The sequence below is a fragment of the Crinia signifera genome, chromosome 4 (genome assembly GCF_055691185.1).
Source record: "Crinia signifera chromosome 4, ASM5569118v1, whole genome shotgun sequence".
Taxonomy (NCBI): Eukaryota; Metazoa; Chordata; class Amphibia; order Anura; family Myobatrachidae; genus Crinia; species Crinia signifera.
In genome coordinates this window covers 35,578,444-35,596,056 of record NC_139220.1, presented here as the reverse complement: position 1 = coordinate 35,596,056, position 17,613 = coordinate 35,578,444, and the positions used below count along the sequence as shown (strand labels likewise).

The following is a 17,613-nucleotide window of genomic DNA, read 5'->3' as shown; positions in this document are numbered from 1 at the left end:
CGCCTAGCTACCATTACCATGCCTACCTTCCTGCAGTGCCATGTTAATAAAAAGTTGGTAGTACACACTCATTTATAGATATATTTTTTTATGTCATTTGCATTGTTAGTGAGCTTTTATACATGACTGCAATTAAAATTTTATATTATTTATCTAAAAAAAATTTCATATGGCTGAGACCCTCTCACGTGACCGAGGCCATGACGTAGCCGAGGGCAGCCGCCGTACACCCCTGGTCATGTGATCCTGAAGGCGGGACTCCTTTGGAAGATGGCGTCGCTGTTCCAGTTGGAGAGGGTGTTGTACTTGGTTCACGGCGACAAGGAGATCCGGGCGCCGCTGTCGCAGCTGTACTTCTGCCGCTACTGCAGCGAGCTCCGCTCCCTAGAATGCGTCTCTCACGAGGTAAGCCTTCCGCCATTACGGAGAAATACTAGGAACACTCTCTGAGCCGATCCGGCATCATGCAAGCATCAGCGACCAATAGGGTAACGGAAATCTGCCCTTACGGCTCGCCGATTGGCTGCTCCCAATTGCCAATTAACTCGACCCGCCTTCTTGGGATGTATGGCGTTATGACAGCAGGCGGGGCTTTAAACATTTCCCAGCGGCTATTGGCTGGCTCTGGTCCTGCCTCGTGTGCTGATTTGACAGCTGCCTGTCAGTTGCTGTCAGTGATTTTTTTGCTTAGGGTTCAGGGCTGGGTTTCTAATAAAGGCCGTGGTCTCAGGCCTACTACTGCTGAATGAGCAGGGTTTCTCTTGGCTCTTCTCCTTCATTGCTTATCTAGCTCCACCAGGCTGACATAGCCATTATCGGCTTTTCTCATATATTTTCCAGTGGGATTTCCTAGTGTTGAATAAAATGTGATTATATGGCCTCAGCTCCGGGTACCTGAGAGTACTATCACATTCTATGTAAGACCATGTCTGCTATAATCGTATTAGGCAATTGCCTGCTACTGTAAAATTGCAAATTACAGAATAGAAATAGTTTTATTATAAGACGGGACTTGAGAAATATCTGATGATCTAAGATCCTGTGTACAAATATAAGAGCCGGACAAATATTGTTATTTTCCTATGATCTCCACTGAACAATATTGGACCTTGCATCTGCACCCACCTTTTCACTCTCACATGTACTTTAATACACTTTTTAATGTTACTCTTCTACCTTCACTTCCTCATCCACCCACCCCTCATGTGCTTTATGCTCCCCCTATATCCTCAAACCCTTTCACCCCCTTGTCAGCATTGTCATTCCCCTTATTCCTCATCCTCCTCCTTTCTAGGGATTACCATCGTTGCCTTTGCCATCGATGGTAGTAGTAGTGACTAACCATCGATAGTGTCATACTATGCAATGGATAAACATAAATTAGTTTATGTATCGATGGTCATCCATTTTCTTTGATTGGCCTGTGGGCCAATTGAAACAGGGGGCGGGGCTTAACCGGTGTCGGGGGTGAATCTTTACTCAGTGTCCCGTCCCCTTGGGGGAAAACAGAAAAATGAAACTATTTGTTTAAGCTTTAAATCGATGGTGGGTAATCATCTGGTTCTCCCCCATCGATGTCAAAACTATTAGAACTACTTGTAGAACTACATCGGCCATAAACCATCAATGATTTTGAATCATTGATGGCCGATCGCCATCCCTACTCCTCTCTACAGGATGGGCAGGATGAGCAGATTGTATAATTCCCCTTTCACACTAGCCTAATTTTCTGGGTTGGGCCCCAGAACAACCTGCGACTAGCATTATGGAGCAGGGTTGTTCCCGAGTTCAACCCGGGGTCCTGGCCGGTGTGAAAGGGGTAGCGGTACTTAACGGGTTGCTGGTCCACAGTGCGTGCTGTCAGACGGGGATCCACACAGGCAGCATATATAGATGACGCAGCTCTGCGGTGCCCTCACTGCAGCCGGAGGGCTGCGTCATCTGTGCCCGCCGCCTGTGTGGATCCCCAGCCTGCAGCGAGGACCAGCGACCCAGGGTGAGTACTCTCTGCCTCCTGCCTGCCCGCTTCCTGCCGGCCTCCTTCCCACACCAGAAGATGCAGGGACTTTTCTGGTGTGAAAGGGGCCAACCCGGGAATGCCCTGGCATGATCCCTGGGCCATATTCCCGGGTGAGTCCCTGCATTTTCTGGTGTAAAGGGGAATGACACGCGGTAGACAATCGCAGAGCAGATCGAGATGTTTTTTTTCTTTCTTTGATGTTTAAGATTGAAAAAAAAAAAAATAGAAAATGGAAGAAAGATATGTCTCCAGGGTGCGATTTAAAGAGCATTCCTAAAGGAAAATAGGAAAAATGTGGTTTTAGCTTTTTATCTGCAGAACAATCTACTGTGTTCTGTACAGGCGGCTCTAATGGTGTGTACATGCAGTGCAATTCTGGCTAGCTTTTCCTTATGATTCTGACTATATAGTGAAAACCGTAAGGGCAGTTAGCCAAAATCGCACTGTGTAAGGGGGCTTGTGATACCGATGCGCGGCCCTGCGGCGGTGGTATTGCAAGTAGAAATAGCACAGTCTATTTTTAATAGATCGTAAGGGGCGACTCCACTCCCAGTGTTCACTTTGTCTCAGAAGACTGAAAAGTTGTGTAGAATCGTACCACCTGATTTGACAGCTGTCCAATCAGAAGCCATATTCACTATACGACTTTAGTTCCAATAAATTATGGTTGTCCAGTCAATGAGTTCCCGTCACCTCTCTTCGCTCTGAAACCGGGGTAAAACCACTTGCGAGTACTAACCCTGACAGTGTCCTCACATCAGGTTGTGGGTAATTATTACAGAACGCATTTTTCCTTACAACCCGAGAGGAATCGGAGCTGTACGCATCATGGGTCTGAGTAGTTTGCAGGTCCCTCTCTTATGGTAATAGTGCGTGTGGGTTATATATCCGAAAAGGAATGGTGTGTTGATCTGTGTAAGTTGTTCTTCAAGTGGTATCATTCTAGAACCGGTGGAAAAGTCCTATGTTAATTCACTCCTCATTTTCTGCAGGTGGACTCGCACTATTGTCCCAGCTGCCTGGAGAATATGCCGTCGGCTGAAGCCAAGCTGAAGAAGAATAGGTTTGTTGTACTATGGATTTATGTTGTTCTTTCCTTGAGATATAGATACATATGCTTGTACAGCAGCTTGGTCTAGTCTAGTGCTGTCCCTTCCCAATTACACCAGCTCAGGAATTCCTGTAGAAAACTGTGCTAGTCGGTAAAAATGCAGCTTCCGGTTCACCATTCGGTGAAATGTGACCGGTCACTGAGTCTGAGGATTAACACTGTAAATAAGTTAATATAATTTAGCTTTTATGACTACATCTACGTACAGAACAGTCCTGTTTCCTGCGATGACACAAGTAATTGCTGCTGTGTTCTGCACTTACGGCAAATCCAGACTTTCATGTTTTTGTCTGCTGCCCTATTAGGCTGTGAGCAATAGGCAATAGTAGGGGCTCATAAGGTTGTGATTCCAGTCAATAGAAGGGGGGTGAGTACGGGTTCTAGTTCCCGGCATTACCCACCACTGCAATGGCAACTCGTCCCTTATTCCCCAATCTAATGGGGGCCTTAAGTCTGGTATGAGTGCTCATTCACACATGCATTTTGTTGTTCTGAATTGAATCCTAGGATTTGCTTGTGAATAGTGGTCCACAAGTTAAAACCTGGGCATCAGTGAGTGAACCGCAGTAGTTGGCATGGAAGTGTTGGCAGCAGGCGTCATAGTTGCTGCCTGTGTAATATCTGGTCTGTCTGTCATCACACAGGTGTGCGAACTGCTTTGACTGCCCCTGCTGCATGCACACTCTCTCCACCCGCGCAACCAGCATCCCAGCTCCGCTTCCCGATGACCCAGCCAAAACCACCATGAAGAAAGCTTACTATCTTGCTTGTGGGTTTTGCCGCTGGACCTCTAGAGATGTCGGCATGGCGGACAAGTCAGTGGGTGAGTACTGTAAAGGGAATCGCACTTAACAATGTTTAGTTTTTTTTTTTCTTAACGGATATTAGTAGGGTCTACGAACACTTTATCTGTTTATAAATGTTCAGTGTAATGGGTCTTATCAGGGATGTCCATTAGCAGCAGTGATCCCGTATGCAGCTTATATGCGTATTGAGGCGCCCATCGGCAGCTTCGCAGATCCAAGCGAATGTGTGCTATTGGTGGGTTCAGATACCACGATGATCAGATATCTTGGTATTCCCTGAGAGTGGCCCCTGACACTGTACTTTAGGGAAAATACTGGATTACTAACACTTATTGTGTTTGAGCCCAGGACAGCCATGTAACCTTATATGCTGAAGGCAACAGTGTTGTTTATGTGGAAATTCAGAATGCTTCCAAGTTACCACCACCAGGGTCTGCGGTACCCGTTACCTGCTTAGTACAGCACTAAAACATTTTCTTTGTTTTGCAGCCAGCGGTGGTTGGCAGGAACCTGAGAATCCGTACACCCAGAGGGTAAGCATGGGGCTTGCTATTGTGTGAGACATTTACTTCAGCTTGGGATTGTAAAAATGCATCGTGAGCTCATTCCAAGGGTGGTGTTCGCAGCAGGTTACTTTGACTGGCGCCATCTACTGTCCAAAATGTAAAAATACATTGGTTAATAATAAATAAATGTGCATTTCGAAAATGTAACAAGAAATTAAGTGCGTGTATGTAGGATATATATTAGTGTGCGTTTACCTTTTTGTTTTTTCCCCCCGTAAGATTAATAAACTGTTGGAGTACTACCAGCAATTGGCGCAGAAGGAGAAGCTTGAGCGTGACCGCAAGAAACTGGTTCGGCGCAGAAACTACATGCCTCTGGCTTTTTCTGTAAGTGCTTTTTTTCCGATAGTCGATACTGCGCAAAATGTTCTAGATTCCAACTGGTTTCTTTAGTTGAGTGTGGAAAGCAGGCAGCATTTAAAGGGTTCTGCCCCCTTTTCATATATAAACTGTCCTCCAGTAGAGAATGGTCCCTGGTGGCTTATTGCTGTCTAAAGGTGCTCACACACTAGAAAGATCTGCGATCTTAAGATGTGCGCACAAATTAGCCTTGAAATCTTTTATCCGTCCTGAACAAAAGATTTCAGGCAAGCGCACATCTTTACCAAAGATTTATCTTAAGTTTCCATGTGCGTTGCTACATCTTCTGATCTTTCGTGCAGCATTTAAGATCAGAAGATTTCGTAAAAGATCCGCAGGAGCGCGCATCCAATCGATATCGGACGATCAGTCGGAAATCAGGCAGTTGGCAAAAAAAACCATTCTAGTGTGTGGGCACCTTTTAAACTCAACAGCGTATAGATGGGGTTATCTCCGGCTTGATTATTGGTGGGAATATCACCAAACTCCACAGAGATCTTATTTATTGCCTCACTGGTACTTTGACCTCTCCAATGAGAATACATCACTTAAGGCCCCCACACACTAGAACGATTTTTTGGGCAATTGTCCGATTTTCGATCAATCATCCGATATATCGGCCTATTTTACAGATAATCGGCCGATATATCGGACGATCGGTCGGAAATTGTACAATTGGCCAAAAAAAATCGTTCTAGTGTGATGGGGGCCTTTAGCTCCTTATAAAAGGATAAATAAACAATCTCCTGTTCCTCAGTCTGACTGTACCTCTTTTGTCTTTGCCTTTAATGCACTCTGCTGGTAACTTGGGAATACAACACAGCAACACACTATTCATGTAGCGGTAAGTTCTGGGCCTCATCATCTCTGCCTCACTGCCCGCAACTCATGTCCAGCAGCGACAGACGAACAGTCACGCGCTGACCATTAAGCATTCCCTATGCCTCATCTGCCGGATAGGACTAAATCACTGTCATTGCTTCTCTTGCATGGCTAACATCCACTGCCGACGCCTGTTCTATTACAGAGGTAATACCGGCATCTGTTGTATTTCATACAGGACAAGTATGGGCGCGGCACAAGGCTCCAGCGTCAAAGACCAGGAGTCCCTATTACGCCTCTAGCTGGACTGACGTAAGATTGCATTGGTTATTATTATTATTATTATTATTACTCATAGGTACAATGTGGGCGGCCTCAGAGGGGTTCTTCAGTTTTTGTATTACAATAAAATAAAATTGAACCGAATATATTATATAGAAATATTGTCACTGTGCTTCTATTGTGACCTCAGTCATGTTTTATTCCCTACCAAATGTTACACCCACGCGTACTCTAGGGTAGCGGTTCTCGCAGTCCAGTTTTAGGGATAACCCTGTTTGTGCAGAGATAGATGGTATAATCAAACTGATCAAGGAACTAATTAAGTAATTGGCATGACTATCCTTATAACCTGGACTGTTGGGTTAGTCATGGCTAATTTTTTATTTTTTTTTTGGTACTTGTTTCCTAGCACGGCGCCAGCGATCTTAATTGCATCCAGCGGGACCCAAAAAATTGCGTCCATCGCATGCAACCAAATCGCATGAGATGCGATCGACGTGATTTTTTTTACATTGGAACCAATGTAAAATGCCCCCCAGACCCCAATTTTCATTGTATACCCACCCTCATGGGTGAAATGCCCCCCCCCCCCCCCCCCCATTGTTAACGCCACCCCACGATCAACGCCAACCCGCGAAGCATGGCGAGCGAAGCGACGCGCATTACTTCACAGGTATTACGCTTCCCCTCTCGGGGCTCGCTGTGCTCGCAACGCTTCTGGCTCGTTGGCTCGCTGCGATCGCCACACTATATAAAATCAACTCCACGTCGACGTGGATAGTATGGGTATGAAAAGGGTCAGTGGACGCGTACCGCCGCCGCTCACCACGCTTCGGGTTGGCGTTAATCGTGGGTTGCCGTTAACAATGGGGGGGGGGCATTTAACATACACATTACCCATTAGGTTGCCTATACAATGAAAAATCGGGGCCATTGGCCCATTTAACATTGCTCCCTATGTAATATCGCGTTGATCGCGTCGGTCGCATCGCGTGCCATTATAATGGCATGCGATGGACGCGATCAACGCGATTTTCTCATTGCCGGCTAAAAATAGCCAAATATCGCGTCCACCGCATACCTTAAGTTACCTTAACTTAAGGTATGCGATCTTTTACGACGAGAGCATGTTACATCTGCCCCACCTGCAGTGCAGCATGGTTTTGTCCATTTGAGAAGGAATTTGCGAGCGAACCAAAATAAGGGCCATAATGTATTCAAGCGCTGTAGGCCCCATGCACACAGCAATAAGGGGGAAAGGGCTTGGCTTTATGGCCCAACCCCCACTTTCAGCATTCCGGGGGGGTTTGGGAGATGCTGTGCAGTCCTGGACACTGCTGTGGCTGCACTGCAGGCTCCTACGCTGTGACAGGAGTTAATTACTACACTGTAATGTCACAGTGCTGCACCCGGCGCTGGCATTTACACGCTGGATTTAGGGTTGTAAACAAGTTCTGTGACAAAGCCTGTCCAGCGTTTGTGCAGTGAAAGGATTCCAGCCTGGTTCAGTGGTGGACGCAATGCTGATTGTTTTAAGCCTGCAGGTGTGTCCAATGGTGTTCGTAGAGGGACACAGTACAAATTCCATTGCACCAAAGTGTATGGGCGTACCTGTGGGGTGGCAGAGGAGGCAAATCTCAAACACACAGAGGTAGTGCCTGATGGGATTCCAATACCGGTGTCACTAAAAGGTACTGCATACACTGTAGCCCCCTGGGTGAGTGGCTGCGCTTCTATGAGACACAGAAACTGGACTTGTCACAGGGCAGGTGCAACTCATGCTGCATCTAAAGACTCCTCCTTACATAGGTGATATGGGGGGTATTTAATATGGTATTCCGACTGTCGGAACATCTAGACAGTCGGAATTCTGGTCCATTTTCGTTTCTTCCAACAGTAACTCGGCAGTTGGTATTCAGTTTTCCGGCTGTCGAGTGTCAAAGTCTGTGGATCAGCAAAAATGGCCGCGGATTGCCGAAAAATGGCCGTGACTTAGACTGTTTGGTCCAGTTCTTCAGCCTATGACTTGTTCCTCCTTCTAGACTCAAAGAAGTAGAAGATCAGAAGGAGATAAAGATTGAGCCTGCACAGTCAGTGGATGAAGTGGAGCCATTATCAGAGGACTATTATACCAGACCTATAAATCTAACAGAAGGTAATGATTGGCTGCTTTACATAGTGAGAGTGGTTCGTTACCATTCTGATTGGCCGCACTGCTGTGGGTCTTACTGTTATCCTGCACCTGGTTCTTGGCACGCTGACCACCAATACAATCACTTGCTCTTTCACACCACATGTACTCTGCTTGAAAAGTGATAAAATGGAGGGCGATAAACCACCACCCAATTGGCTCTTAACTGTCACATTACAGGAGGTGTTTGAAAAATGACAGTTAGGCGTCTGTTGCTTTGTGGTTTATCACTCCATTTGATCACTTTTCAGGGCTTAGTACATCTCTCCCTGATTCTCTAGATTGCACTAATACTGATTCTTTCCTTATTGCCAGTTACTACTTTGGACCAACGTCTGTTACAGTCCGACTTCCAGCCCATCTGTGCCTCGCAGCTTCACCCCCGCCACAAACATCTCCTCATCAAACGCTCTCTCCGCTGCCGGGTAAGTGATCCTGAGATCTCCAGCATTCTGCTCTCTCCGATGTTTGCAGTGTGATAAGTACGAGTCTGTTTTGTGTTTTTCTTTACATCCAGAAATGTGAACATAACCTGAGCAAGCCAGAGTTTAATCCAACGTCTATTAAGTTTAAGATCCAGCTGGTCGCCCTGTGAGTACTGTGACGTGTTCTAGCTAAACCAGAAATGTTCTATAGCAGTGGTCCTCAACCCCGGTCCTCAGGACCCCCACACAGTGCACGTTTTCCAGGTCACAGCAGCTGCCCTCTGTATCACCAACTTTCACATTTTCAAAATGCACAGGTGACCTGTAAAACATGAACTGTGTGGGGGGACCGACTTTGAGAACCACTGTTCTATAGGATAATTCACCAATATGCCAGGACTTATTACATGCTTATGTTTTTTCCTGTGTTTCCTGTCCATCATCGCTCAGAGAAAATCTGGCATTAGACCTTCAAAAGAGTGGAAATATGGATTGGTTGCTGTGGGAACATTAACCACTGGATCATGTTTCCACTGCTTTAGAACAGGGATTGGGAACCTCCGGCCCTCCAGCTGTTGTTGAACTATGCATCCCAGTATGCCTTGCAACCGTTTTAGCATGGCCAAATAGCAAACCTGTAGCCAACAGCTGGAGGGCCGAAGGTTCCCCATGCCTGCTTTAGAAGGTTTTGAAGGTTGATGCATCTCATCTAGAGTTACAAACATAAAGTGAAGCTGTTATCCCCTTTACAGGTCTGGTGCCAGTATTAAAACAATGCATTCCCACAGAGACCTACTACCTGCAGCAGTTACTTTTGGAACCTTAACATCTTGTTAACAAGCCAGCCTGTGATACCACCCCCTTTTGTATACATGAATCCAGTATGTAAAGCCACCTTAGGCAGCAGCAGCAGCCCACAGCGCCTGCCCTTGTGAGCAATGCACAGCAATACCAGGATACAGTGCTAGAGCCGCCCATCTATTTATTTGGTTCACGTTTTTATATAGCCCAGGCTCTTGCATGCACCAGAAATTAATTTTCAGGTTTGAGGTTACTTTTCAGCGCATCCTAACCTGCTGATTTGTGGTTCATTTGTGCAGGAGCTACATCCCAGAAGTGAGAATTATGTCCATTCCAAACCTGCGCCACATGAAGGTGAGCATCACATTCTAGCCTCATTCTTACTTCTTGATACATTTATATGGTACTTGTGTAGTTTCACGGCGGCACTGCCCGCGGATCGCATGCAACGATTTAGCCACAACCCCACTATCCACGTCAGCCCGAATCGTGGTGAGCGCAGCGAGCCCCGCAAGGGGACGCGGTACACATCCTCCCGACCTGGTAATACCCCAACTATGCACATTGGCGTGGAGTTAATTTTATAAAGTGTAGCGAGCGGACGCGGATTACTTGCGTGTATTCCTCGCTGCGCTCGCCACGCTTTGGGCTGGTTTTACGCGTCCGCTTGACACACGGCAACGTGGATAGTGGGGGATATGAACAGGTCGGGAGGATGCGTACCGCATCCCCTCGTGGGGCTTGCCACGCTTCGGGCTGACGTGGATATTGGGGGTTTGCTAAATCGCATGTGATTTGCATACGATGCGATCCGTGGGCAGTGCCGCCGTGAAACTACACAAGTAATACATACACACACACACACACACACACACGACATATATGTTACATTCTGGAATGATATAACTCCCTTTCTTCCGCTGACCCTGGGATTTATCTCATGCTGGATTAGATGATTGTTGGGTGAAATCTTAAACACAGCGTCAGAATTCAAGATGTTTAGCATCAAACAGGAGCTGAGTGACTTTCTAAGAGGGCTGTTATAATACAGTATATAGTGTTCTTTCCAGCACCTGCCATCTTTGAAAACCTATGCAGTTCCTCTTCCCTGTCTGGGGTGTCGCTGTCCACTGTAGTGCTTCTAGCACAGCGTGGTCTGTATATAAGCACTGATATGCAAACCAGACATGTGCTAGAAACACCACAGCAGGCAGCGGCACCCCAGGCAGGAAAGAGGAACTACAGTACATGGGTTTTCAAATATGGCGGGTGCTAGAATGAACACGAAGTATATCTTGCAGAGGTCTGTGTGTGACCTCGGGTACTGAATTGCATACGTTCAAACACATTCGCCTTTGAGTACATTTACTCCATGGCCTCCTGATGTCTTCTGTACGGACGCAGTACCCGGACCTGGAGTGTCCTATGGGGTGTACAGAAGAGCCCTTCTGTGCAAAACCTATATAACGATCCTAATACACAAGCAGCCTTTTGTTCTACTTGTTACATAGCAGTGGTAGAACTGTGTCCCTGTCACATAATCCTGATACATATGGGTATTAAATACTAAAGCTCACATTTATGTCTGTTATCACTTTCTCCAACTCTATTCGCTAGTGAAGGCATCAGATGATTGGCTGGGCACTAGACCAGTCACTGGTGACTTCCCTCCCTCCCTATCCCCGCCTATGTCCTGTTTACCTGTTCCCGGTGTCGCCGCTAGATACTGAGTAACCCAACATCTGCTGCATGGGTTCCAGTTGATAGCTCTACAGTGTCTAGATTAGGGATGGGGAATCTTCGGCCCTCCAGCTGTTGTGAAACTACACATCCCAGCATGCCTTGCTACAGTTTTCTATTTGGCAATCCTGAAACTGTTGCGTGGCATTTTGGGATGTGTAGTTACAGAACATGTGGAGGGCCGAAGGTTCCCCATCCCTGGTCTAGATAGACAGTCCATAGGTCTACCTCAAAAGGTTGACAGGTAATAGGACGCCATGGTCTAAACTTTGAAATGAAAAAGGTAGACACGTGACAAGGTTGACATGAGATTTTCATGATTTAAACCAGATTGTTGGTTCTTCACCATCCAGGTCGGCATAGAGGGAGACTACAATAGTGTGCCCATCTCGAAGCATGGTGCGCACGCCTTACACTAATTGGAAATTAGACATTTTGGGATTTGTCAACATTGACACACAGATGTGAAACAACCGTGTCGACTTTTTGACCCTATTGCATGTCGATTTTTGGGTAGACCTACTGACTGTCTAATAACACACACCCCGCTGCAGTATGGGGCCACTGGGGCACCGCACGCACTACTGATCTCTGGACGCTTTATGTTGCAGGAAAGCCAGGTCCTGCTGACCCTGACTAATCCAGTGGAGAACCTCACTCATATAACACTGATCCCATGCGAAGAAGGCGATCCCCATGACATCAACAGCACTGCCAAGGTACGGCCCAACACCGCTCTGCTTCCTGAGTACTAAGTGCAGGCACCTAAGCCCATTTATAGGACTAGATACCCTGAAAGTGTCTGCTCATGATGATGATGATGATGATGATGATTATTATTATTATTATTATTATTATACCTGTTGACAATTATTCCTTAAAGGACCAATAAACAGCATTAGATGCAGATGTAGCGGGTGTGGTATATTAGCCCGACAGTCGGGATTCCGACAGTCATTAGTCAGACGTCGGAATCCTGACTGCACAGCGTGGGGAGCGCAATGAAGCCCCTTGCGGGCTCGCTGCTCTCGCCACTGCGGGCACCGTGGCGAGCTGGGCTCGCCACCTATTTTATTCTCCCTCTATGGAGGTCGTGGACCCCCACGAGGGAGCAGTCAGGATTCTGACGTCGGTGGAATGACTGTCGGGAGCAGCCCGGCACCCGATGTAGCCATACTCTTCTTTGTGACTGTTACAGTAGTCCCAGCACCACACATCATGCCGCATTGTAGCAAAGATGAATGTGGCTACATCTGTATGAATATTACACTGCCGGTCTGATACATGAGCATATGTACATATGATGGGATGCAATGCAGGTTAAACCTTGTGGACTGAGTCGCTGCAACATCACTGCCTCCGCCCCTGTATGATTCCACCGATCCAGGAGTTGCACGTCTGCCAAGATGCCACTCGTTCTAAAATTCATCACAAAGTACAAATCCAGGCCTTCACTGCTTCTTATTGTACACATTCTCCTGATGCTAACACTGGAATAAGCGCAGTGATCAGGGAGGCAGGATCCACTGTCGCCTGTACAAATGCATAACGCAACTGCTCTGTTCCTCGCAGGTGATTGTTCCAACGAAGGAGCTGGTCCTAGCCGGTAAGGATGCTGCGGCAGAATATGACGAGTTGGCCGAGCCTCAGGACTTCCAGGATGATCCAGAGTAAGCTGTCACTTTATCACTCTGCCGTATCGTGGTTCTGACACGTGGTGATGTGATCACGTTATTGTTATTGTCATTATTATTATCGTTTATTTATATGGTGACACAAGGGTTCCGCAACACCTGGCAATACATAGATGAGCGAAAAACAAATAATGAATTACAGTGCAATGCAATTTAGGACAAGTACATGGTAAATAAAGACAGTTCCACCAGGGGACAGGACACTGATGCAATTATCAGGGTGGCAGAGATATATTTTAAGAAAATTACATGGGGAGCGTGGGCCCTGCTCGTGAGAGCTTACATTCTAAATTCAAATAGTCCTTGTGTATGTAGAATGGCCTTTTAAAAAAGATTATTCAACATTTAGAGCAGGGATGGGGAACCTTTGGCCCTCCAGCTGTTGTTGAACTACACATTCTGGCATGCACTGCTACAGTTTTGCTATTTGGCGATGCTAAAACTGTAGCAAAGCATTCTGGGATGTGTAGTTCAACAACAGCAGGAGGGCCGAAGCTTCCCCATCTATTGTTTTAGAGGTAGATGTACAGATTGAGTCACTCTCCATCCCCCGGCACCCCATAGAATGGGGCGCGCACGCACTCCCCATTCTCCTGGAAGCCATACAGCCATCACCCGCTCCTTGCCTGTCTCCCCGCTCTGCCTCCGCTCCCTGCCTGTCCCCCTGAAGTGGAGAAGGCAGGGAAGCACCAGGTCCCCGCCACCTTGCTGAAGGGGACTCGTGAGCTGCTAGCGCGTTCGCCCACCTGCGTCAGAGGGATCTGGCGATCAGGCAGGCTCGCTGACGGAGGCTCCATCGGTATCAAGCAGTGTACAAGTTGCCCATAACAACCAATCAGTAGAAGTATAGTATATAAAATGCTAGGCAGAAGCTGTTTTTTTTTTTTTTATTACTATTGCTACTACTATCACTCAACCTCAGTTATGTTTTTGCATTCTGGAGTCTAATCATGCTTTAATCTCTCTTACAGCGTTGTCGCCTTCAGGAAAGCCAATAAAGTTGGAGTATTCATCAAGGTGACTCCTCTTCAGGAGAAAGGAGAAGTGATCGTGAGCTTCAAGCTCAGGCATGACTTCCGAAACCTGACTCCCCCCATCCGACCTGTAGAAGACAACGAGTCCTCCACCGAGGTCGTGTGGCTGACACATCACGTGGAGCTTGATTTGGGGCCTGTGGTTCCATCCGCCCCTTAGAAACCATTCGCACCGCTTCCGATACAGTAGCAGGTTGCCGGAGCGAAATTTTCATCTCCACCACCTGGAGACCAAGTGTGGAGACAGAGCTGCTTAATGCACTTGTGCTTGGGAGTTTGCAGCCTACAAAGTGGTAGCTCGTGGAAATGCGCTGTTCTCTCCACTCTGTGATCCCTAGAAGACTGGAAAATAAGACCCGCTAGATTGTGAAACACGCGGCTATGAACAAACGTGCTAGGTTGCCCACATAGAGTTTGTGTACAAGAAAACTTACCGTAACGTGGAACGCTGTGAAATCGGGTTTATAAGTGTGCTGAAGACTTGTCTCTAGGGAACCTTATTCCAAGTATTTGGTGCAATTTCTGCTTAGATGTAGTTGCAGGCATTGCTTTTGTCAGGTATTTGTTCAAAATTCGTTTTTTGGGCTAGTAACTACTAATTTAGCTGTGATTAAATGACAATATACTACACGTCCGCAAAACATAACTGTTACATTGGGGTATATGTCTTATTGCATTGGATTATTATGTCCTTTTTATTTTGTCCCAAACATGCCTTTTTTTAGTCCAGTCTCCACAACCAAAGGCTAACAGTTGTTGGCAGAGAAATTTAAAGTGTAAAGAAATATATATATTCCTGACTAATATACATAAACTGGTGAGTTGAGGTGGGTGCAGTTGTATCCGCACAGGCGTTTCGCTTATAGGACCTAATTCAGGTTGGCTCGCAAAACCGTGTGCACTGCAGGTGGAGCGGATATAACCTGTGCAGAGAGAGTTAGATTTGGCTGGGGCCTGTTCAAACTGAAATCTAAATTGCAGTGTAAGAATAAAGCAGCCAGCATTTACCCTGCACAGAAACAATAAAACAACCAAATCTATCTCTCTGCACATGTTACATCAGCCCCACCTGCAGTGCACATGATTTTGTCCATTAAAGAATGAGTTTGTTTTTGCAAACCAACCTGAATAACCCCCCATAATGCACTTTTAAACCCCATGGCAGAAAAAAACATTGTTGAAAGTAATGGCAACATGTTGGTTTAAAAATTAAAATAGAATCAAGAAACCTGTATATGAGCAAGAAGACACTCGGCAACACCGTTCCGGATTATGTGTGAGACATGCGCTTCCCTTTTTCATAGATGTGAGAAGATGCCGAAAGTTTCAGTGACATTTATGGCCAAAGGGTGGAATAGTGAATAACAGTCATATACATATCATTAGGCCTAATGTACTAAACTGCATGTTTTGTGCGAATTGGCACTGAATTGTAACAGCATATAAGATTTGCTGTCATTGTCTAATTCTGTTTAGACTGTTAAAAGCTAATTGCTGATTGGTTACTGTGACTTAATGCAATGTATAGAAATGGACCTCATTGTCTCAAACCAGCTTTATTACCGCACCCACAATTCGGTCGTTTCCAGTCTTCTCGATCAGCCATTTGTGCTTTGTTGCGTTGGATCACAGAGTACAGATTACACCGCTTCTCTCATTCATGGTTATTTTGCACCCCATAATCCTTGTTTGGGGGTGTGGTCCATGTTACTCCTAGATGGCCGCCTACTGGTAGGCTAGTCTTGTTTACACTGTCACAGCACTAGAGCATGACCAACGGGCATAGCCTATATTTATTACTATATAGTATTACTAATGCCTGCAACCTATATTGTTCACCGTATATCCACATTAAAGCTTACTGCTTGGGTTCTCCCCTACTTGAGGTATAACAATTTTAAGTATTGACTACTGCAGGGGGTAAGCAACCTGTGGCATCTAACTGCTGTGGAACTTTATATTGGCCTGCCACAGTTCTGCTGTTAGAGCATACTAAAACCCTCTAGCAGGGAATGCTGGGAGTTATAGTTCCACGGCAGTGTGTGTGTGTGCCGCAGGTTGCCTACCCCACGACTCCTGTATGGGCCCACAATGAATGAAAGTCTGCTGTGGTTCTACATTTTTAATGGACTTACATAATAATTGAATCTGTTCTTGGGTACAAGCAAATTGTCCACTAGCCAATGTGACCCTATGATTGGACAGCATTGATTCCAGGTGCAGCTGCTGCTTGGACAACATAAAGACTTTCTAGTAGGTTCTATTGATGTTTTATTGGTGTACTATATGCCTGCAGAGGCCCATAATCCTCTCTGGGCCGGGCCACTGTGGCGGCATCTGCACACTCGCTTTCTACAGAACAAGCGGCTGGTGACTTTTTTCCCCTGTCTGTTATTACACGGCTCGGCTTATTGCTTATGTGTAATGTCGTCACCATACAGTAATATCAATAAAAGCAAGTGAAAAACAATGTTTGTTTTTTTTTGTTTGTTTTTTATTGCATGTTTGACGTACTTGCCGTATCAAGGTACCGTATAGGTATGTGGGTGCAGATAAGATTACCTGCCAGGCTGCAGTTATTGACTGACACACAGATGGGACTCCCCTCATGCTCATATTGGCCCTATCTGTACCATGCATTCTGGGAATTTCGGCCTATTTAAACCACCATTTGTAGGCACGTGCTAGGGATATATTAGCACAGTGTAAAATGCGTCATTTCTATTTTTGTATTGTAAAAATAGACCGTTTAGGGTTAATTGCAGTTATTTTTAAGACCATCATTTTTTATTTTTTTTATTAATGAAAAAAAAAAACAGCAAATGTATACAAAAAAAGTCTGGCTTTTGTATACAACAAAGAATATATGCTGTAACATATCCAAGAAAAGTAAATCTTGAAATAAAGAAAATAAGTACAGTAGGTATAGAGGGGAAAAACATTTAATTTAAAAGATAAATAAAATTCAAATAAAAAATAAAATATAATGAAATATCCGCAGAGTCCTGGGAGAGGGGAAGAGCAGAAATGATACCAAGGGGACCGTATCTGATGGAATGTTGGCACCGTAATATTTAATAAACTTGTAATATAGAAGCAACTAAATGAATGCGGTTGAACAAAGCAGTTAGTGAAGGGGCAAAAGCGCACTTCCAACTTTTAGCTATCAGAGATTTGGCGGCATTGCATACATGTAATATGAATTTATCTTGAAGCGAACTTTCCTCTCTAACCTTAGCACATAGTGGAACAATCGGTATTTAGCCTGATCTAGGCTCGCCAAAAACCTGAGACAACGGGGGGACCAAACGGGTGTGACATGCGCCTCCGACAGTGGGGATCCTGACAGTCAGTGTCCCGACTGCCTTATATCTGCCCAATCTTCATCCAAAGAGGATGGAAGGTCTGAGTTCCAGGTTAGTTCATGTGGTTCCCGATCTGGAGGGTCGGGGGGGTCACAATGGATCTATATACAGTATAATGGAGATATTACCCTTACCACCTACTGATGATGAGCAAAGACGTTTGCATTGGGAACGCTCCCTAAGTCTGCTGTTAATTGCAGTTTTATTCCTTTAAAACAGGGAATCTCAAACTGTTTTACTCTGGGACCCCATCAGACAATAAAAATAATGACAGGACCCCAGCAAGTTACTGCAGAAGATCATCACATCACATGTGTAGTCAGCAGACAGCACAGACATGGCAGCATTGTGGAGGCACAGAGTGATGGGAGGAGTCTAATATACCATAACCCATCA

The 17,613-nt window shown here is 45.7% G+C and overlaps 1 protein-coding gene across 2 annotated transcripts; it reads left to right on the top strand.

Annotated features, from left to right (window-relative positions):
• The first annotated feature begins 235 nt into the window (after positions 1 to 235).
• Positions 236 to 16,319, top strand: DCTN4 (dynactin subunit 4). 2 transcript variants are annotated; one of them, XM_083181563.1, is made up of 14 exons: positions 237 to 405; positions 3,013 to 3,083; positions 3,776 to 3,954; positions 4,427 to 4,470; positions 4,723 to 4,830; positions 5,687 to 5,707; positions 5,924 to 5,997; positions 8,010 to 8,122; positions 8,474 to 8,583; positions 8,676 to 8,749; positions 9,684 to 9,738; positions 11,736 to 11,843; positions 12,697 to 12,794; positions 13,790 to 16,319. In XM_083181563.1, the coding sequence occupies exons 1-14, from the start codon at positions 271 to 273 to the stop codon at positions 14,010 to 14,012; spliced, it is 1,413 nt and encodes a 470-aa protein (XP_083037689.1). In that variant the 5' UTR covers positions 237 to 270; the 3' UTR covers positions 14,013 to 16,319. The 2 variants fall into 2 exon arrangements, with proteins under 2 accessions (XP_083037690.1, XP_083037689.1); XM_083181564.1 differs by lacking the exon at positions 5,687 to 5,707 and having other exon boundaries at positions 236 to 405.
• The last annotated feature ends 1,294 nt before the right edge of the window (positions 16,320 to 17,613 follow it).